General features: G+C 48.5%; 2 protein-coding genes across 2 annotated transcripts in view; both read right to left on the bottom strand.

The window, feature by feature from the left end:
• Nucleotides 1-303, bottom strand: part of LZTS1 (leucine zipper tumor suppressor 1) — a 56,252-nt gene extending 55,949 nt beyond the window's left edge. The window contains exon 1 of the mRNA XM_053269097.1: nucleotides 151-303. The gene's annotated coding sequence lies outside the window, so the exon portion shown is untranslated. The remainder of the gene's footprint in view (nucleotides 1-150) is intronic.
• Nucleotides 304-5,618: 5,315 nt separating this feature from the next.
• Nucleotides 5,619-22,720, bottom strand: part of LOC128333553 (V-type proton ATPase subunit B, brain isoform) — a 42,997-nt gene continuing 25,895 nt past the window's right edge. The window contains exons 9-14 of the mRNA XM_053269099.1: nucleotides 22,114-22,237; nucleotides 19,840-19,990; nucleotides 16,945-17,027; nucleotides 15,811-15,915; nucleotides 15,489-15,618; nucleotides 5,619-15,396 (exon numbers count right to left, since the gene is read on the bottom strand). Coding sequence (XP_053125074.1) covers nucleotides 15,254-15,396; nucleotides 15,489-15,618; nucleotides 15,811-15,915; nucleotides 16,945-17,027; nucleotides 19,840-19,990; nucleotides 22,114-22,237 — 736 coding nt within the window. The 3' untranslated portion in view covers nucleotides 5,619-15,253. The remainder of the gene's footprint in view (nucleotides 15,397-15,488; nucleotides 15,619-15,810; nucleotides 15,916-16,944; nucleotides 17,028-19,839; nucleotides 19,991-22,113; nucleotides 22,238-22,720) is intronic.

Genomic DNA, 22,720 nt, shown 5'->3' with positions numbered 1-22,720 from the left:
TCTCTCTTACGTGACATGCGCTACTTTGGCAAGGAAGGCGCTGGGCGCGCTGGGGCTGGAGAGGAGACGCGCTCCCAGCCTCTGCTCCAGCCTCTCCCCGCCAGCCCTCTTCGGTGGCTTGGTGCCCCTCGCCGGCGCTGCTGCCCTTACCTGCCGCCAGCTCCGCCTCCTTTGCTCTGCGGATCCAGCCAGGCGCGACTCCCCCGGAGCGCAAATCCCAGACGATCCCCGCCGCCGCCGCCTCTTCCTGCTAGTCCGGCCGGGACTGCTTCAGCGCCGCCGCGACGCGAGTGGCATGGAATTGCGGGGAGTGGGGGGAGAGAAGAACAGGGAGGCGCCCTGCTTTGCATACGCGGTGCTAATTGGTTGCTTAGCAGAGGGCGGGGAGGGGGCCGCGCTTCGGGCGCCCCCCTCCCCCGGCAGTTGCCAGCCATAGTGGAGAAAGGCGGGTGGGGGGTGCGGTGAGAGGTGGGACAAAGCCAAGGTATGTGATAATGGGCGTCCCCGAGCCCCGGCACGTGCCGCCTGCCCTCGCCCCCGCCCCCGCCCCGGAGGGAGAAGCGCGTATTTGGGATAGCAACGGGGGGGGGGGACGGAGGGGTTGCAGAAGGGGGAGGCTGGCTGTGCCTCCCCCTTCCTTCAAATCAGGCCTTGCAAGTGGCAAGCCCCCGCCCCCCGCCCAAATCTCCCCGATCGTCCTTACAGAGAAGGGGGAATTGAGAAGAGAGAGACTGCGGGTAGAGGCGAGGAGTCTTCTAGCAGTTAAGAGGAATGTACTCCAAGGCTTTTCAACTGCCCCCTCCCCCCAGGTGTTGTTGGACTACAACTCCCATCATCCCCAGCCACAATGGACCCCAGTTTGAGAACCCCCGATTGACCCAAAACAGCGGCACATTCCGAAGGCTCAGTGCCGCTCATTGGTGTTGGGTTGGGTTTTTAAATAAATCGGTGGTGCCTGGACCGAACCTCCCATCATGTTAAATACATATGTTAAATAAAATAAATAAATGTCCAGTTGCAGCATGCCAGTGAATACCAGTTGTCCAGAAGCAGCCACGTCTGACGCAGTGACACTACAAAATGTGGCAAATGTCCAAGATGGTATAGACTTTCTATAGGCACTGTCAGTGGATAAGGAAGCATCTTTCAAGTGGGGAGTCTCTTATGTTTAGCAGTCGGAGAGCAATTGTCCCTGTTTGGCCCATCATAGGATCTCTCCAGTGGCTGTTGGAGATGTTGCATTTGTGGGTTTGTTTGTTTTTTTAAAAGATGAGCTCTTTTCTGTTTCCATCTTCTATTTCCTTTTGCTACATAAAGTGCTCCAATTCTTTGTTATTGAAAAGCAGTATACAAATATTTTTAATAACAATATAGCATGGATAGGGGTTTTGCCTTTGTGCTCCACTTGTGGTTTCCCCAGAGGCATAGGAACACAGGAAGCCACCATATACCGAGTCAGAACACAGGTCCATCTAGCTCAGTATTGTCTTCACAGACTGGCAGCGGCTTCTCCAAGGTTGCAGGCAGGAGTCTCTCTCAGCCCTATCTTGGAGATGCTGCCGGGGAAAGAACTTGGAACCTTCTGCATGCAAGCAGGCAGATGCTTTTCCCAGAGCGGCCCCATCCCCTCAGGGGAATATCTGACAGTACTCCCATTCAAATGCAAACCAAAGTGGATCCTGCTTAGCAAAGGGGACCATTCATGCTTGCTACCACAACACCAGCTCTCCTCCCAGCCAGGCATCTGGTGGACCACTGAGGAAAGCAGCACAGTGCTCGACTAGATGGAGCTTCAGTCTGAACAAAAAGGGTTCTTTTATCCTTTATCCGAGCTCATAATTTGATCCCTGGAGCTGTTGCTAATGCTAGGGCTCAACCTTAGTACATGTGTGATTTTCTGCTCTTCCTGTAATTCTCTGGATTAGAGCAAAATTGTTTCTTGATGCATTCAAAAAGGTGGAATACTTTTCGTGGAGAATTGCTACTTACTAGGCGAGTTCGTTTTGTTGGCAGATCATGCATTTTTGCTATCCATGCATTGGATGAGATACTGCTCCGGTGTTAAGAAATACCACCATCTTTTTGAGGAAAATTTCAACAGGAATACTTAGCACAAGTAACATGATCTTTATCTTGGATTAAGGCTGCTTTTCAAATGACTAAAGGTCAATTTTTACACCTCCAGTTGCAAAAACACTTAACTTTGTCCTGAGCATAGTCTAAGGGTACATGATGCAGCCACTTTGCAGAAGCTAAGCAGGTCTTTGGGTGGTCAGTGCCTGGTTGGGAGACCCCCATATGCCACCTTTTGGAGGTGGGGCCATAGCCATAGCTCAGTGCTTGAGCATCTGCTCTGCATGCAGAAGGTCCCAGGTTCGATTCCTGACAGCATTTCCACATACGATTGGAAAAGAGCCATCTGAAACTCTGGAGAGTGGCTGCCAGTCAGGGCAGACAATGCTGAGCTAGATGGACCAGTGGTCTGACTCAGTATACAGCAGCAGCTTCTTATGTTCCTGTATCTATTTTTAACAAAAAACGAATGAGAAGGATTTGGGGTGGGGGTGGGGGAGTTGTACATGTGAAGTAACCACCCAGCAGAACCTCTGAGCATGTGCAGAATGCCCTTCTTTCTTTTCTCGGCTCCCATAATCTTCAACTCCCATAATCCCCAGCCCCAGTGGCCTTTGGTTGGGGATTATGGGAGTTGAAGTCCAAGAACATCTGGGGACCCAACGGTGAGAATCCCTGGTCTACACTGACTGGCAGCAGCACCTCCAAGGTTGCAGGCAGGGGTCTCTCTCAGCCCTCTCTGGCGATGCCAGGGAGGGAAGTTGGAGCCTAGATGCTCTTCCCAGAGCGCCTCCATCCCCTGTGCTCCCACAATGTAGTCTCCCATTCAAATGCAACCAGGGTGGACCCTGCTTCGCAAAGGGGACAGTCCATGCTTGCTTCCACAAGACCAGCTGGTGGGACTCACTTCTGAGTAAGCGTGCACAGACCAGGCTGGAAATGATGCTTCCCCCACCAAGGCCGTCTTTGTTCTAAAACCGCCGCCTGTCTCTTGCAAGTCTTTCTGAAAACCATCCAGGAGTATTTGCCAAAATTTCAAGCGTAGCAGTTTCAGTTTCCAGTGCAGCAAATCACAAATAACCAGGCAGTCTCCACCTTAGGACTGGATGCTTTTTAGGAGAGAATTTTCCAAGTGCCTTTATTGCCACACACACCCTGCTAGACATAAATGTGAGCAGGAGGTGGGGACGATTCTGCATGGGGGGTGGGAGAGAAACAGACTGTCTTGCGTACTAATTCCAGGATCTGTCTGGACATGCACCAAAAGACAGTGCAAAAGTCAAAGACATTCCACTGGTACAACTTGTCGTAACCACTGAAAGTCCTACAGATAGTGCCGTATTCTGCAGGCAGACCCAAAAGATGCTGGCAAACGTTTGCAATTGTGCTGTTAGGCCTCCCCAGTAACCTCCAGTACTTAGTGCCTCCAGTAACACCCGTCAGCTAAGCCAACTGATGTAGGACCAGTTTTCCTCAAACAGGGATTCCCAGATGTTGTTGACTACAACTCCCAGAATCCCCGGCTGCAATGGCTTCTGCTTGGGGATTCTGGGAGTTGTAGTCAACAACATCTGGGAATCCCTGTTTGAGGGAACCCTGCTTAGGACCAGGTCACTGTTCACCTAAGCAGAAGAGGCCACCAATTGCGGAAGGAGGGAAGCTTTTCAGAATCTGCCTCTTCAGGGAACAAGCCCAGAACACAATTCCCTCTGCAATCTGTTTTGGGTGGCATTCTCGGAAAAAGTTAAGAAATAATACATTCTGCTGATTCTCTTGTTGGCATAGTGGTCCCAACAGATAGGAGATCCAAACTAGGCAAAATGCTATATTGGGCCAGCTCAGGTTGATAAAGAAGCATGCAAGCTTTTGAGTTTCACAGAATTCTTCCCCAGCCTGATAAGGAGTTCTGTGACATCTCCTTCTTCGAAAGGTCTGAGGGAGAAGGTATACAGCCCCTTGCTTCTATTGCAGAACTGATCTTATAAATCAGGATCTCCTTTCCCATTTTAAATCGAAATCCAGCATCTGTGATTGAATCTCACCTCTCGTCCTGTTTTCTTCTCGTGCACATTTGTCAAAGTAGGAAACTAGACAAGCAGACAGAGGACTGCCTGGAATCTTTCTCCCTGCTAGGCTTGCTTTCAGTGGAGCATTTAAAAATGGCACTTCCACCCACCTACCCTATCAGAACTTTCTCACCAGAATCTGCACCATGCATAGAACAGGCTATAATAAAACCACACAAATAGCCTAGGGCTTGGGAGCCCTGGAGCCTAGACGTTTAACCATGGCGCCTAGACTAGGATATTCAGAGTCAGAGTTCTTTAATAGCCATATTTTTTCCAAGGCAGCCCTCTTTCTGCTCTAAGGATGTTACTTGATTAATTAAAATGTGAAAGCCTGGTGGGAGAAACGTGTGTGTGTATGTGTGTGTGTGTGTATAGAAATGGGGTTTTTCCCCCCAGGGGAAAAACCACCACCCCCTTTCCATTTTCCCCCCAGGATTCATTCATTCATTCATTCATTCATTCATTCATTTTCTATATCGCCCTTCCAAAAATGGCTCAGAGTGGTTTACACATAGAAATAACAAACAAATAAGATGGATCCTTGTCCCCAAAGGGCTCACAATCTAAAAAGAAACATAAGACAGACACCAGCAGCAGTCACTGGAGGTCCTCTGCTGGGGGTGGATAGGGCCAGTAATAGACTTCACATCTATATCTGTCACTAAGTCTGGTCATTTTGTTTAGTGTCCAGTGTATGGCTCCTAAATTTTTGGGCTTGCTCCTAAACCCTAAATCTAAATCTGTCAAGGCCTGAACTAGTCAGGTTCACCTTCAGTGCCTCTTTGCCTGTGCTTCCTCCATGCCTCTTTCCCTTGAGATAAATCAGTCTTCCAGTTCATCACTGATGTGCAAGTTAGAGCTCTTCTCTGGCTGTTTTATATTACCTCTCCTCATTCTAAAAAACACACCTGCAGGGTACGGCAATTCTGGGTTGTTCTGGCTACGCTGAGTTCCTTTGGCTGGCTTGTTCCACAGAGTCATCTTCGCTGATCATCAGGCCTGCCTCATCAAACTACTTTGCAAATGGAAATATCCCCTGCAAGACCGCCGGGAGACATCAAGAAGTCCATTAGAAAAGCTGTAAACGGAGCTACAGGCTCTGAATAAGCCGGGAAGAACAGGAGTTGAAATGAGAGGCTTAATGAGCTCGGCTTAATTAGCTCCCCTATAAAATGGCTTCGTTATGGCCCATGAAGCCCCATGCAAAAGAATGAATAGCGGCTGCTCAGTGCTGCAGAAATCAGAAGAAGACCTAGAAGAGGTTTTCATGTGCCTACATTTATTGATGACAATATCGTCCCCTTGCTTGTGAGCCCCAAATAAAACACACTTCAAAAGGTTTGGCTCCAATACAGTACATTGGATGGCAGGTAGGTGTGTGTGTGTGTGTGTGTGCGTGAGAGAGAGAGAGAGAGAGAGAGAGAGAGAGAGAGAGAGAGAGAGAGAGAGAGAGAGAGAGAGAGGAAATCACCAGGATCCAAGCAAGCAAATAATTTATTATTATGTCCAATGACCAGTCAACATACACACCAAAATACAAATCAGCATAGAACAAAACTGAAATCAAATCAAACTAAATAACAAAGCATCAAGGGATACAAAAATCTCAGTTACAGTTAATCAATTGTTCCCGCACAGGCTGCTGCACAGCATCTTGCTGTCCCTGCTGTTACAACTGCATGTTGATCTGCCAAGAGATAGGAGATGTAATACTCTTCTGATCGACCTGGCCTATTTTAAAAGAATGGTTCAATCCAGATAGTATGAATGTCCCTACAGGATGCACAGTGTGAGAGAATGTGTAGGACGGACTCATTATCACCCAGACCACATGGACATAACCGGTTCCTAAGCAGTATCCCCTTAAACTGGCCATCCAAAACAGCAGAAGGAGGATCTAAGCGAGCAAGTCTCCAAGCAGAGAACCTCGTTTTGAAAAGGAACAGCCTTAGTCAACCATTTGAACATCAGGAGCAAAGGAAGACACAGAAGTCTCGGGGCAGTCCTTCCATGAGGCATAGAGAGGTAGTTGACTCAAGTGGTGGATTCTTAGAGCACTGGTGGGGCACTGGCAAAGATGTCCCTGCTCCCCCACCACCTCACCTGCCTCCCTCTGCTGCCTCAGGCCATTAGAGCTCCTCCTCCTCGCTGCCAGCATTACTGCTCAACTCCTCAGCCTCAACCTCCTCCTCCTCCCTTGTGCCCCACTGGGCTGGTTATAAAAAGGGGGAGGAAACAAAAGAGGAAGTGAGCAAAGGACAGTAGAGTTCTGGAGATGCTTTGCAGGGTGTCTCCCGTACTCTGTGGAAAGGGGAGTCGATGTTCAGTTACTGCTGCCGCAGCTTGGAAAGAAGAATAAGAAGAGGAGGATGAGGGTTGCCAGCATTTGGTACCCTGTGTAAGGTGCACAGAGGAAGTGAGCCACTACTGTGTACTCTACATGGTGGAAGACCTCAGAGCACGGACGCTGATCTTACAGCAGAATCCAGGGAAAGCAGAGGATGCTGGAGCAGATCCTGGATCTACCCCAACGAGGCAGGCTCACTGTGTCCCCGAAGGGTAGGGTTGCCCTATTCTGGCTTTCCAAATCTGGGTGCCTAATTTGCATAGTATGTAAATTGGCTGGAAAATCATTTCTGAGCACAATAGGGACTGCACGTTTTGCTCCATAACTCTGCTTCTACAAAGACTAGAGCCTAGCTTTTTTTTTAAAAAAAATGAAAGCTGAAATCCGGGCGAATCCAGGTGGGCTAAGCCATCTGGGTGAGATGTCTAAAATCCGGGTGAAACCCAGAATTCCGAGGGCAGGGCTCTCCTTGGAGAGCCCTGGCGGGGGGCGAGGCCCGGGGGAAATCAGCCAGTGCGGGGCCCCCTTCCAGTTAATTCTAACGGGGGTTAAAAGAGATGGTCGCTCTGCTTGCCCTGCCCTAAGGACAGCCCTGTGTGTGTGTGTGGGGGGGGGGGTGCATGGCAACTCTGGCCACCAAAGGGGACCTCAGCAGCAGCAGCTTGCTGCATCTCTTGCCTCCCCCTCTGCAGTGACCAGGTGCCTCGCAGATCCGTCTTCTCCCCAGGAGTGCATTTCGTTCCACTTCTGCAGAACCCTGAGATTATTTTGTCTCCTCTGAAATAGCTCATCAGAGCTCCTAATTGCCGCCACCCACACATGTCACGGCGCGCCTGCGAGAGGCTGCGAAATGGTGTGGGGGGGGGGGAACGGCCTCTTGTCAGGCTGTCAGCTCAGCCCGGCCTGCCTGCCTGCCTGCCTGGCTCCTCTCACGAAGCCCTCCAGCTCCTGCTGTTGCACAGCTGGCCCGGAACAGCCTCGCCCAGTGCTCTGCTCGCTGGAGCGGGAGGAAAGTTGCCAGAGACAGGAGCAGCTCCCTGCCGCCGCCCCCATCCACCACATCAGTTCACAGAATTATAGTTTGGAAAAGATCAAAATGCGATCTCGTCCAGTGGTCCTTCAGCATCGCTTTATTTTAATCTGATTTCCAGACGTGTTAATCTCTACAGCTCAGTACTCTCCACACAGACTGGCAGAGGCTTCTCCAAGGTTGCAGGCAGGAATCTCTCAACCCTATCGTGGAGATGCTGCCAGGGAGGGAACTTGGAACCTAGATGCTCTTCCCAGAGTGGCCCCATCTCCTAAGGGGGAGATCTTCCAGTGCTCACATTTCTAGTCTCCCATTCATATGCAATCGGGGCAGACCCTACTTAGCTAAGGGGACAAGTCATGCTTGCTGCCACCAGACCAGCTCGGCACCGACTCGACGCCACACTTTACTTTACCTCTGCCCAAGAGGCTTGCCTATGTGGCCAGAGCAATTTCTCGGTTGCTGTTGTTGTTTTCAAAACAGAGAGGTCTGATCAAGCACCACCCTGGGAAAAGCCACAGCAGGGGAGCCAACACACTCTGCTGTCCTTCTGTATTTGAGGAACTGGATCTGCTGCCATGGAATCTAGTTCCAGCCATGGATGTGATCCTCCTCCCTTCAAGTTTAGTGCTCCTATTGGCTGTACAGCCAGCCCCCCCCCCCCCCGATGCATCCAATGCTCTGGAAAGGACCCTCATGCAAATATGGCTCTGCTGTGGAGGGTGCCCCTTGCTAGGAATCGTGGGCCCCGCTGTTCCCCCCATCATTTGCAATGGGCTGGCTTTCCTGCAGGATTCTTCCATGCACAGCTTCGCACCAAGTGCTTCTGCTTCATTGGCCAGCAGCAGCCCTGAGTCCCTCTGCATAATTCAGCCGAGTTGCTACAGCATTTGTCTAAATAATTCATCTTTGGGAACTGGAGGCGCTTTTAATTGCAGCCCGAGTGGGGCTTCCTCAGTCTCCAGTGTTGCAGTTTTGTGGGTCATGGGGGGCGGAGGACATCCCACCACCGCCACTCGCTTTCAGGCCCCACCACTGAAGAAGAGGAGGAGCAGCTCTTGGGAGGAGAGCTGGTCTTGTGGTTGCAAGCATGACTTGTCCACTTTGCTAAGCAGGGTCTGCCCTGGTTTGCATTTGAGTGGGAGCACTGTAAGATAGTCCCCTTAGGGGATGGAGCTGCTTTGGGAAGAGCACCTGCATGCTTGCATGCATGCATGCATGAGGTTCCAAGTTCCTTCCCTGGTAGCATCTCCAAGATATGACTGAGAGAGACGTCTGCCTAAAACCTTGGAGAAGCCGCTGCCAGTCCGTGTAGACAGTACTGAGCGAGATGGAGCTATGGTCTGGCTCAGTAGAAGGCAGCTTCTTATGTTCGCAACAGGGAGAAAAGAAGGCAGCGTATGGTTTGCTGTGACGGATTTGCCCTGTCTCTTCCTGTCCTGCTCCTTTGCGATGGGCACAGGAAACAATACACTCATCTATTCACAGGCTCAGACCAGCAGAGTGGCCCAAGTTATTGTGGTGCCTGCAGCCAGGTGCCAAATCCTGCCTTCCCTCATGCCCCGAGCAGGGCTGGTCCCCTTTCCGAACCAACCCTTGCAAGTTTTGAAAGTGGTCACGGAGCCAGGAGGAGGGAAGTTTGCTAGCAGCCTCCTCTTCTCTCTCTGCACAGCTTCTTGCAAACTTTGCAAGGAGTGGCGCTCCTCAAGAGCGTCAGATCTGCTCCAATGGTGACCCCTGCGCGGGCATCATGCCAGCCTAATCTGCCCCCTGAGGCAACTGCCTTGTATTGCTTCATGAAAGAGCCTCCCTACAGACCACTTTCCTTAGAATTGCTTTCTTGAGTCAGTTCAATCAGAGCTGTTAGAACCGACATCCCAGGGTGAAAGAACGTTCTTGATTCTTGTACAGAACCACTGAACGGATAGGGCGGTATTGAAATGTGGCCAATAATAAATAAATAAATAGAGTGGGCAGTGCACCAGCTCAAATCTCTGCTCAGGACCAAAACCATTGTGATGTCAAAGCATGACCAGCCCAAGACCAGTTTGTGCCTGAAGTGAGGTTCCAAATGCAGATGTCCCTGCACCCTGCAATGATTTGGGGTGCAATATAGGAAGGAAGAATATAGGAAGCTGTGTCGTGCTGAGTCCATCTAGCCCCGTATTGCCTACACAGACTGGCAGCAGCTTCTCCAAGGTTGCAGGCAGGAGTCTCTCCCGACCCTATCTGGAGATGCCAGGAAAGAAACTTGGAACCTTCTGCATCCATGCAAGCAGAAGATGCTTTCCGCAGAACAGCCCCATACCCCAAGGGGAATATCTTACAGTGCTCACACATGTAGCCTCCCACTCAAATGTAAAACCAAGGCAGAACCTACTTAGCAAAAACAATTTATGCTTGCTTCTGGAAGACCAGCTCTCCTCCTAACTTCTGCTAGCCAGCAACTCATGGAGAGCGACTGCTTCTCCTCTACCTCTTGCTCCTGCGGCCCTCTTCCCATGCTCATGGGCCACCAGTTGCATTCATCCACATCTCCTCTCCCACCCCTTTCCTCTCTTCCTTTCTGAATCCAGGGAGCACATGGATGGGTGTGGGGGAGATGGATAACAGAGGTGGATTTCATTACCGCCCCCAAGCAATCTGCCACCTGAGGGCACTGGCTCAGGATGCCTCATGGACAGGCTGGCCCTGCATGGAAGAATCAGTGTCAGATTCTCCAATACATTCCTTTCAGTTAAAACAGCTGCAGGGATTTTAATCAGTAGTGCTGGGGAAGGCAGTATCTAACCCCTTCCCACTCATGTCACGTTCTGATCAGAACTGCTTCCCAAAGCTGCAATTACCTCCACAGTGGTGGTGGGAGATTACAGAGACATGATTAAAAGAAATACGGTAATGAGTGCAGGGGCATGGATACAGGCTAGTGATGGCTTTGTTAGGCTGGTACATCAGGAGGCCAGCTGATGAGCCGTAATGTGAGCTAATGGTCGAGGGGTCACTCTGGTGCATTGGGAGTGGGGAAGCCATCAGAGCATGACTCACCCTCACCTCCTGTGTGTGTGTGTGTGTATCTGAGAGAACAAAGGAACTCAGAGTAGAACAGATTTTGGGAGAGGCTGAATGGAGAAGCTGGGGGACACAGATTTAGGAATACAGGAAGCTGCCTTCTACTGAGTCAGATCATTGGTCCATCTAGCTCAATATTGTCTACTACACCAGGGATTCTCAGTGTTAGGTCCCCAAATGTTATTGGACTCTCATAACTCCCAACCAAAGGCCACTGGGGCTGGGGATTAAGGGAGCTGAAATCCAATGACATCTGGGAACCCAATGTTGAGAATCCCTGGTCTACACCAGGCCTGTTCAGTGTTGCACCCCCACCTGCTGTTTTTGGACTACAACTCCCAGAATCCCTGCCAGTGGCCAGTCGCCAGGGATTATGGGAATTGTAGGCCAACATCTGCAGGAGGGCCGAAGCTGAGCAGCCCTGGGCAGCCCAGACTGGCAGCGGCTTCTCCAAGACTGGCAGCAGGCAGGAGTCTTTCTCTCAGCCCTTATCTTAGAGATGCCAGGGAGGGAACTTGAAACCTTCTGCATGCAAGCAGGCAGGCACTCTTCTAGAAAGGCTCCTTGAGGATCAGCAGGCAGTGCTTTCGCTAGTCCTCTGGCTACTAATATATTTGGATACAGAGCCCAGGGATTCATTGTGGTTGCATAGTCTTGCTCAGCAACCGGATTAAGCAAGCATGAATGAGAAGGAAACAGTGCAGCCATGTGGCCTGTTGTGGGACAGCACTTGGACAGCTGCAGACTAAAGACCCTTCGCTCCCTCCCCTTTTATTTTCAGAAGTGACCCACTTTAGCAGAGCTTCTAAATCCAGCATCTAGGACTGTGGAAATCCTGCTCGCCAGTTAAAAATGATACAGGCTTCCAACTGTTCAACTTAACCAAAGATTCCCCTCATCCAAAGGGAGGGATGGAACCAGGGATACCCTTACAGCACCTGTGCAAGTTCATTTCTAGTGCTGCATGTTCAGCCACCAGAAGAACACCTCCCCTATATCTAGCAATATGCCAGGAGCGACTTCATAGTCAACACCTCAAACAGCCTGAACTTGCTGTTCTGTGGCGCAGTTGGCCCCTGAAGCAGTTTCCTCATGGAAGAGTGGGCCCTGCTGCCATATACTGAGTCAGACCATCGGTCCATCTAGCTCAGTATTGTCTACACAGACTGGCAGCGGCTGCTCCCAGGTTTCAGGCAGGAATCTCTTTCAGCCCTATCTTGGAGATGCTGCCAGGGAAAGAACTTGGAACCTTCTGCTCTAGTGGCTCCATCCCGAGGGGAATATTTACAGTGCTCACACATCAAGTCTCCCATTCATATGCAAGCCAGGGCAGACCCTGCTTAGCAAAGGGAACCATTCATGATTGCTACACAAGACCAGCTCTCCTCCCACTGTAACTGTTCAGAAGGACTGAAATAGCAACTGTTCTACTCTAGCCACATTCTTCCAACAGCTCAAGTATAACAGGAAATAGTGTAATCTTGTTCTAAACTCCTGCTTGGCCATTAGTTTTACAAGATGGAGGCCTAGGTTCTTTACTCCCCACCTCCCCACAGACTGTCCATATGTTACACAGACACTTCCATGCCATTCTGTCCACATAATTCTCTGGGTTAGCAAGTGAGTAGGGGGCATTCCTATGCAAGGGCTGGATTTGGCCCAAGGGATTGCAGTTGATGATCTCTAGTCAAGAGCAATGCAGTCACCCTGCTGAATGAGAAGTTGATTCAGCTATACTCAACATGGTCCGGATTTTAACCAAGTGCAGTAGTGAGAACCAGCCACGCATAAGCTGCATCCATGGCGTAGGAAGGCAGATTCTTTAGGGATATGGGGAAAGGGATTGCACATGTCAGTATTGGATTGTCAGGGTGTGGGTGTGTTTGGAACACTGCATACGGTTCTGGTCACCTCATCTCAAGGATGATCTCGGAGCTGGGAAAGCTATAGGAAGGGCAAGCAAAATTAGCAGAGGGCTGGGGTCCCTTACTTGGTGAGGAAAGGCTAAAGTATTCAGGGCTTTTTAGGTGCAGAAAAAAGGCTTATAAAGCGATGGGGGTGTTGAGCGTTTTTCTCCCCCTGTGCTAGCTCTCTGGGCTATCCAGTGAAAATAGCCAGCAGGAAATTCAGAACAAAATGAAACACAGCTTCATATGGCACAATGTGCTAGCAGATGTTGTGGCAGCCACTGGCTCAGATTCCTCTAAAAGAGAGTTAAAGGACTTCATGGAGCAAAGGTCTACCAGTGGCCATGAGTCAGGATGGCTGAATGGAAGCTTCATAATTAGAAGCAGTGAACCTCTGAATACCAACAGGGGGTGGGGAGGCAATTGCCTTCATGCTCCCTGGAGGCTCCTGTCAGCTACTGAAGGAAACAGGATGCTCTAGTATCCAGCAAGACTCTTGGGTTCGTATTAAGCCACCATAAGTTATCTGTGTTATGCATTATGGAGAGTTTTACAGCTGGTGAGGGCCGCAGAGAACCTCCACCCAACCCAGAGGTCTTCGGAGTTGTGTGTACTGAGCATGTGTCTAGTGAAAGCCGCAGGATCCGAGTGAGGCCAAAACTAAACGAAACTGGACAAATTGGCCGATTCCCCTTAGGGGATGGAAAAATATCTTACAACAGGATGCTCCTTGGACTGAGGGGAAATGGTGCTGAACCACCCAAAATAATGGGTGCAGAGCACATGCAGAGAGAGGTTGCCAGTGCCACAAGGAGCTATCCAATTATACCCAAATCCATACTTGTCAATGGATCATGATCCAGATGGGCAACTTACAAATCACAATGGCCCCCAAAGAAAGCAAGCCACTTCTCTGTAGAGATCAGTGTTTGGTTGAACATTTATTTTTCATATTTAACTTAAGTATCACATTTTTTCTACATTAAAATATTTCCATGCTATCTCCCCATCCCCAATCCCCCATCCCCCCTCCCTTTCTCCAGAGAAAAATAGAATTGACACAACTTTGATGGAATGCGCGAGAGTAAAGAAAAGGCTACGGCACCCAAGTTACAGAGCACACAGACCAAACAGTACAAAGAAGATCTGCATAGGAGAGAGCCGAAGGGCCGCATGGCAGGGTGGGGGAGATGCCAAAGCCAGCACCGTCTAGGCGGCCCGTGTCAATGCAAGCCTCTCCAAGCAACTCCCAGTCATGATCTAAGAGGCCGCAAACAGTTTGAAACCTGGGGCGCTGGAGCCAGAGTGCTGGGAGTGGCCCCGTGGAATAGCCTGGAAAGCAAACCAAATATGACAACATAAAAGATGGTTTGCCCTGGGCTTTGGAACCCAAACAGGAGTCCATACATGGGTTTGGCTGCCAGTGACGGACATGCCTATTTCTGCCCAGTTTACTATGGCTAGCCCATTGGTCCCCCAGATGTTGGAGTATGACTCCCACTATCCCCAACCACAATTGTGGACCCAAGTTAGAGAACCCATGGGCTGGGCCCAGTGGTTCCCAACCAGACACAATAAATTGTAGCCGGGGATGCTGGGAGTTGTCGTTCAGCGACATCTGGAGGAACCCTGGTTGAGAACCACTGGTGCAGCCAATCCCTTGTCTGGAAGGTGGTTTAAACCCAATCCCAAAGTCAGACATGGTTCAAAGCCCAATGCCAACCAAAGGGCTGATGAATAACAGAGTTTAAAATACCCCTTCACACATTCAATTTGCCTGCACCATTTTCCACTTCCTATCACAGGTCTAATAACCCAAGAGCCCATATAGAACTCTCAAGGGACCAAGCTCTACTACAATTCAATGCTCTCCAACCTGGTCCAAACTTTGACCCATTTTATGGTATGCAGCCTGAAAGCACCGGGCTACATTCAACATCGTATCAAGACAACATTAACACTGTTCAGGATAAGTACTGGCTGCGGGCACAGTCGTAGTTTCCCAGCTGTGGCTGCTCGGGAACCTGGAGGAATCTACTTTGCTACTGTTCCATATTCTTGTGCCTGCGTGTGCACAAGTGTGTAGACAAGGAAAGCAAAACAGCCCAATTAAACTGGCAGCATCCTCAGCAGTGGCTTCCCCGAAAAGTTCACAGAAGAGGTAGGAACCTTGGGCCTGTAGCTGGGCCAGCACCTGGCATGCAAACACTGCAACTTCATCATTGTTTAATTTCTCAATCATAATTGAAGCTAGCAAATCTTGGGGTTGGAGCTGCCACCAGCAGTGTCCGACCTGCACACCCGTGTGGTTGTGTGCACCCATCTCACCCCACCAGCAAGGAACATCATCAGTTCTACACAACAGCACAGAGTGGCAGAAACTCTGAGTGGATGAGAATGGCCTGGGTGAGCAGAGACTGCCCTCACCTTCTCCCAGGTGACCAGTAGATCACAGTTCTATGGACACACAACTGCAGCCTCTGACTGCTTAAAGTAACCCTTTCCCAACCAACTAAATAAAGGCTGTCTCTTTAATATATATATACACACACACATATATATAGACAGGAGGGGATAGTGTAAACCACTCAAGATCCAGGTGCTCGAGAAGGGGTGTATTTTAAACTCTGTTATCAGCTTAACACATCATGAACACTGGCACAAGTATGTCACTTATTCTTGGTTTAATTACAGGGATGACAAGTAAACACCAACACAAGGGAAGAAAACCCAGCATTTCACAAAGCTCAAAGTGTGGCTAGTGCTTTGCAGTGGAGTCTCGGGGATAGAACTCTGCCAGGGTGCTCTGAGGGATCCTCTTCAGCATCTCCTTGGGGAAGATACGTAGCAGCTGCCAGCCAATGTCCAGCGTCTCATAGACAGTGCGGTTTTCATAGGGCCCTGAAAGAATAACCACTCGCATCGTCAGATACAGGTACTCATCGAGACAAACGGTACGATCCTCCTGAACATCTGAAATAAGAGACACCTACCCTGAGCAATGAAGTTCCTCTCAAACTTCTGCAGGAATTCAAGATAGAGGAGATCATCTGAAGTAAGGGCTTCTTCCCCTACAACGGCCTTCATGGCCTGGACATCTTTCCCGATGGCATAGCAGGCGTACTAGGAGGAAGAGAAAGATCAGGGACAGATAGCCAAGGTGCCATGGAATCAAGCAACAAGAGCCAAGAGGAGTGTTAAAAGCTAGGAATGCAATACACAGACTGGGGGGGTTGCACATTAATGGGTCCGCTCCTCCCTCTCAGCCCAACTCACTCACTCACTCTCAAAGAATATGGATCAAGTTACACCTACCAGTTGGTTTGAAACTTCAGCGTGATCCTTCCTGGTCATCCCCTCTCCAATAGCAGATTTCATCAATCGGGACAAAGAGGGAAGTACATTGATAGGTGGGTAAATCTGGAAACAGAACAGGTTTTAAACACAAGTTTGATATTTAAGAACATCATGAGCATGCTTCAGTATGAATATGAATATTTATGTACTGCTTTTCAACAAGTTCCCAACACAGCTCTAAATAAATAAATGGCTCCCTGTCCCCAAAAGGCTCAAAATCTAAAAAAGAAACAGAAGGCAGACACCAGCAACAGCCACTGGAGGGATGCTGTGCTGGGGATGGATAGGGCCGGTTGCTCTCCCCCTGCTCAATAAAGAGAATCGCCACTTTAAAGAGGAGTCTCTTTGCTCAGTTAGCAGCGACCTGCTAATGATGCTACATGATCAATTTTATTATTTGTTATTATTTTACATTTTATATCCCACTCTTCCTCCAAGGAGCCCAGAGCAGTGTACTATGTACTCAAGTTTCTCCTCACAACAACCCTGTGAAGTAGGTTAGGCTGAGAGAGAAGTAACTGGCCCAGAGTCACCCAGCAAGTCTCATGGCTGAATGGGGCTTTGAACTTGGGCCTCCATGGCCCTAGTCCAGCACTCTAACCACTACACCACGCTGGCTCTCCATTTTAATAATGCAAATGGCAACAGAAAACTAGGACATGGTCTACAGGCATTACGGTCTGCCTGCTGAGTCTCTCCCTTGCATATCCCCAGCTACAGCTGTGGAGATGTCAAGATTTTAGTGTCTGTGCAAATTCATCAAGGAACAGGGCTCAAAAACTAGGCATTTCCTGCCAAACAAGTTTGAATATCAGCTTGTAGCGCTGGAAACCTTGCAGTCCTGGACAGCAAGAGATTTAAGAAACCTGCATTTCATGCCTAACGAACCAACATGTCTTACAGCCATTTGTATTCACATAATGCCAGATGCCTCACTTATTCATACTTGCAAGGCTGCCAGTCTCAGATGTACAAAGGGGAGTGAATGGTCAGCCCTTCGGTAGAGAGTTACATGCGGGCCTGCTGAATACAAGGTTAGGACGTTTCATCCTAGAGATGATCAAGCACGATTCTCCCAGCCGGCACACCAACCTGTCTATTGTGCAGCTGCCTGTCTACGTAGATCTGGCCTTCAGTAATGTATCCCGTCAAGTCAGGGATGGGGTGAGTGATGTCTGCAAAAGAATGTTGTGTTAGTACTTCCAAACTCCTCGGACAACTACAAACAGTGGGCCATGCCATTGTGGAGGGACAAAGGCTGGCCTGAACAGAAAAGACAAGCTCTTTGCCGGCATTGCTTCCATGTGCCCAGGCAACGGGGCAGTTAGCCAGTGGAACTGAAAACAGAGATTCTTGCGGACTGCAGCAGTATGAGATTTGAGCTGTACAGGAGAACCCCGTTATTTGTGGGGGTTCTATTCTGTGTGTGCGCGTGTGGGAAGAATAGGGAATTCACGAATAATGGGGCATTAGGGCTATGAGAATCAGGGACTTGGGTTTCTAGGCTACAAAAAAAGTCATCCCCAAAATCACCCTCCAAACCAGTAAACGGGCCAAATAAAGTGCCACACCCTGCTCCACTGTCCTTTAGGAGTCAGTCCAAGGAGGCCCCCCAAGAGTAAAAACATTACGAAAAATCGCTTTAAAAAAAAGAGCCATAATGGCTCCCGAACACAAAATGACGGTCGGAAATGACCTCTGATGTCATTTGCGGTCACCCCGACCCGTGATTATGCGAGTTTAATCCTTTCCCCTCTCCCACTGTGTATACAGAGGTCCGGGGTCCATTACCCGACTACGGATATGTGAAGCTGCGGATGGCGAGTCCATGATTAATGAGATTCTCCTGTATAAAGCTACATGCAAAAAGTGGTAAATATTGGAGGATTATCCTCAAGATGAGGTGGAATCTCTGGCAGAAGGGAGACCTGAAGAAAGGAGGAGCAGCAGCTAGGTGGTTGTAGGTAAATAGAACAGGTTTTATGGTACCCTGGCATCTAGGCTATATTAGTAAATCACAGTTCAAACAACTGTGGTTTGAACTCAAGGAGGGAGGTTCTATTCAAGACTCTTCTGATAGTGCCTAGGTCCCAGTAGTTGTCTTCAATGTCTGAAGAAAAGCAAGCATGATCACTACCCCACAAAAGGCAAGGCCCACATGGTGTCAAGAGATAGGTTCACAAGAGTTTAGCACAATACACATTTATAGTAGTCTTTTCATCTCTTGGAGAATTGCTGCTCTTAGGTGGACATTGTTCCCAAAAGCAGTTTTCTTTTTTCAGATCATGCCAGTATCAATTTTAAGAAGTGGCCAAAAAAAGTGAATGAATTTCTATGGAACCCAGATGCAACTAAAAATTAAGTTTATAGAAATGATGGAAAAGGGGACCGGGGTGCAAGTTTAAAAATCTATAATGAAGTATTTCTAATTAAACCAATTATATAGCAACATAGATTTTTACTGAATAGGGGTGAAATGGTAATGCAGGTCTTGATAATTCCAACAGTATTAATGTAAGTCCTCTTGTAGATAAGATGGCCACTGACTAGTTTTCAATGTGCAAAGTTCTAAATCCCCTAGGGTTAAAGGGCATGGTATCCAAGCTGTAATAGCTGTCCAGATTACTCACAGTAGAATTCAAGCATTAAAAACATGATGCAGAGCAGATTAAGAGATGCCAATAGACTGTTCTCTTTGGGATAAGTATGTTATTTCTGGTTCAATGCAAGGACACCGACTTTTACAGTACTCTCTCATTGGCACAACACATCTTCCGGACAGTTACACATTTTGGAGGAAGATTAATACCCTTCTTCACATGTGATGGTCATGCTATCTGGTAGACACATTGAGACAGTATCCTCACAGAAATAATATGGCCAACACAAAACATTTAGGATTGATACTGCAGTTTTGAGTATTTTTTCTAGAGTACTTGTAGCCTATATTGTATAAACATCTTAATGCTCTTTAGCAGCAGAAAGAGTAATCATTACAACCCAATTGCAAAGTTCAGACTTCTCATCAAGACTTCGTTTAGGAGTCTTATTAACGGGAAGGCTCACAAATTGCATGAAGGTTGCTGGAGGTCTATACAGTATTGGACTTGGGAACATAGGAAGCTGCCATTGGTCTATCTAGCTCAGTATTGTCTTCACAGACTGGCAGCAGCTTCTCCAAGGTTGCAGGCAGGAATCTCTCTCAGCCCTATCTTGGAGATGCTGCCAGGGAGGGAACTTGGAACCTAGATGCTCCTCCCAGAGCTGCCCCATCCCCTAAGGAAATATCTGACAGTGCTCACATGTAGTCTCCCATTCATATGCAACCAGGGTGGACCCTGCTCAGTTTGAGACAAGTCATGTTTGCTACCACAAGAAATATGTCCATCAATCATATGTTTCATTTAATAAAATTGTTTTATCCCGTTTTACACTTCTTGCATTTTAAATTATGTATACCACCTAGGGACACACATTTCAGGCAGGATATAAATATGATAAATCAATAAAACCCCAGACCCAAAAGCCACCCCCCCACTCCCACGATCATTACAAGCTCTTCCTGACTACCAAGATGATAATTACTGTCCAAAGTTTCTGCAGTTTGGTACCCTACATCCTTGTTCCTTCTATATGTTTAATTGTTAAGACAATGAGCCTTTTCTCACGATCAGGGAGAAGGACGAGGGAGCACGGGGTGGAAAGCTGCTAACACAGCCTTCCCCTACAGACGATCCTTGGGTCCGTGCTGTCCTGACCCCCGGAACTCCCACAATGCAGTGCCCAAGTGCCCGGTACATTGTGGGGGATCCACTGAAAATGGCTGGGAGCCTGCTCTTGTGTGGGGCAACTTCAAGTGAGAAGGGGACTGTGCTGGCATCCTCAGCCTGCCAGGGACAGGCACACCAACAACACCATTAACACAAGATGTGTACCGTATGCCCAGATAGAAATGTCATGACAAAGCCATGCTAGACAAGAACTCACCATCATTGGGCATTGTAAGGATGGGGATCTGAGTAATAGACCCATTCCTGCCTTCTACTCGCCCAGCTCTTTCATAGATCGTAGCCAGATCGGTGTACATGTAACCGGGAAACCCACGCCGGCCTGGCACTTCTTCTCTAGCTGCCGAGACCTTTGGGGAGTGGAGGAAAAGAAATTGGTGAGGGGGGGAAGTGGGGTCACTGCCAGAAGCAGCAGCAGCAGCAAAGGTCAAGGAGTTCTGGCACACAGCACCCCTCTGAAGAAAGGTTCTACAGTGCCGGTCACTATACGGCTAGCTTTCTCTCCTCCCTCTGCCAAACCCGAGATTCCGGTTGCAAGCTCCTTCACATGGACCAGGCTTCACTGATAATCGAAGTATCATGTCCTAGGGACATTGGAAGCTGCATTATATATACACACACAGAGTCATTCAGCCCAAGCTGAATATTACGCACAGCCCCCGCCCAAGCTCCAGGCAGAAGCTACCATTCTCACCAGGCAAGGCTGTGCCCAGCACTATGGAGCACCTTTAAAGGTGACAGAGACCTCTTGAGCCCTCGCACCATCTTGGAGGGCATGTAAGGAGTGCTGGGAAGGGCAACCCTTCCCAACCCTTTCCACACAGAGCTCTTAAGAGGGCGCCGTCTCCCTTAAAGGGCCTTCCCACAACTGAGGAACGTGCAGTACTGTATGGAGGTCATAGGAACACAGGAAGCTGCCGTATACTGAGTCAGACCATTGGTCCACCTAGCTCAGTATTGTCTACACAGACTGGCAGCGGCTTCTCCAAGGCTGCAGGCAGGCGTCTCTCCCTCTCTCTCTTGGAGATGCCAGGGAGGCAACTCAGAACCTTCTGCAAGCAAAAACTCTAAGGGGAATATCTCATAGTGCTCACACATCAAGTCTCCCATTCAAATGCAACCAGGGCAGGCCCTGCTTAGCTAAGGGGACTATTCATGCTTGCTACCACAAGACCAGCTCTCCTCTTGACATTCTGCGCAGGAGGCGGCAATGGTAAACCCTTCCTGTATTCTATCAAAGACAACCACAGGGCTTTGTGGTCGCCAGGAGTCGAAATTGACTCAACGGGACATTTTATCTTACCCCAAGACCAGCTCTCCTCCCTGGTTGATACTGTATAACAAGCCCTTACAACAGCTATACAGACTTCTGCAGTACAAAGTCTAAAGACAAGTTTATGGGGCAACATTCTGCACGACTGAGTTCATGCAGCTCCAAACTAGACACATGGGAAGAGCACTTCCAATAAAAGGGCACTTTCTTCTCTTTGAGACTCAGATTTTGCACACCTTCTAGCCAAGTGTGGAGACAGAACCAACTCCTGCCCGATACCCATCAGTACTATGGACTACCAGATCCAAGAGGAGAGATGTGCGGGGCAGTGCTGGGAAAGCGTCTACAGGCCCTTCAGAATCCTTTCGGAGCCTCTATGCACAAGTGCCCCAAGACCACAATAAGGAGAGAACATAGTATGCTGGAACATTCAGGAGTAATATCTACTTTTGTAGCCAATTTTAACAGCACACTCTTTATAAATAGCCAGGAAATCCAATAGCCTGGCAGTATGGACCCTCCATCCCTGGATTTAATTTAGCACATTTTACAGCCTGGCATGGCACTGAGGATGCTATTAAAGCTTCGTCGACTAAGACTGTGATCTTCACTATTTTTCAAGTGGGGACCTCTTTGGCAAGGGAACTTCAATGTGAGAACTGTTTTCCCACTCTACTGGCCTTCATGCAAAACTGTGCTTTTTAGCCTACTTTCTAGAAGGCTTATAAGATCACCCGGCATTTTGTGTGTGTGTGTGTGTGTGTGTGTGTGTGTGTGTGTGTGTGTCCCTATCAACTTCGTGATGCCTGGGCCAATATGAACCAAATTGGGTACAAATTGTGGGGACACCTCAACAGTGTAGTTTGTGATGTCAACCACCCCGATTCAAGATGGCGGACACATGGACATTTGAGGAGCAAGTGGGCTAACTTGTGAACTGATTTGGACCAAATTTAGTCCAGTTGTAGGGATAGTGAAAGGAAAGTAGGCAGATTAGTTCTTACTAAAACAACTTGTTTTTAGTGCTGGGAGGGCCCTTTAGGAGAGGCAGAACTCTATGGAGAAAGCACTGGGAAAGGCAACAGGCCTTACAATGAACACCACTGGCCTAGGAGTTCCCACTCATTCCTACTAATCACTCTTTGGAAGATCAGCGCTTGTGTGCAAGGCTCAGGTGGGTGTGCTGAATCAACAAGATACCTCTCTCAGAGCTTCTGCGTAGGAACTCATATCTGTCAGAATAACCAAGACGTGCTTCTCACACTGGTAAGCCAAGAACTCTGCTGTGGTTAGAGCAAGACGAGGCGTGATAATGCGCTCAATTCTGAAAGAAAAAAAATAGTCTCATGTAGTCAGGAAACCAAGACTGAACACAAGCCAGTGAGAAGTCTAGCACAGCCATCAGGGTAAATTTGGAGGCATTTTGTAGTGCTTGTTAAGCATGCACCTGACCTCCACTGGCAACCTAGAATTCATGTCTGGGTAAGAATAGCAGTTTATTCATTCATTCATTCATTCAGTTTTCATATCGCCCTTCCAAAATGGCTCAGGGCAGTTAATTAAAACAAAACCATTAAAATCAGTTAACAATTAAATTATAAAATTATAAAGAAATTATAAAACAGTGTAAAACAACAACTAACAATTAAATCATCATATAACAGCAATTAAACAATCAAAACAATTTAAAAACCCTGAAAACCAGGTTACAACATTAAAACCAATCACAACTATTTAAAAAACTTGGAAGGCCAGGCCAAACAGATAGGTTTTAAGGGCTCTCCTGAAAGCCAATAAAGAATTCAAG

Source organism: Hemicordylus capensis, chromosome 8 (assembly GCF_027244095.1).
Source record: "Hemicordylus capensis ecotype Gifberg chromosome 8, rHemCap1.1.pri, whole genome shotgun sequence".
NCBI lineage: Eukaryota > Metazoa > Chordata > Lepidosauria > Squamata > Cordylidae > Hemicordylus > Hemicordylus capensis.
This window is presented reverse-complemented; position numbering and strand designations above follow the sequence as displayed.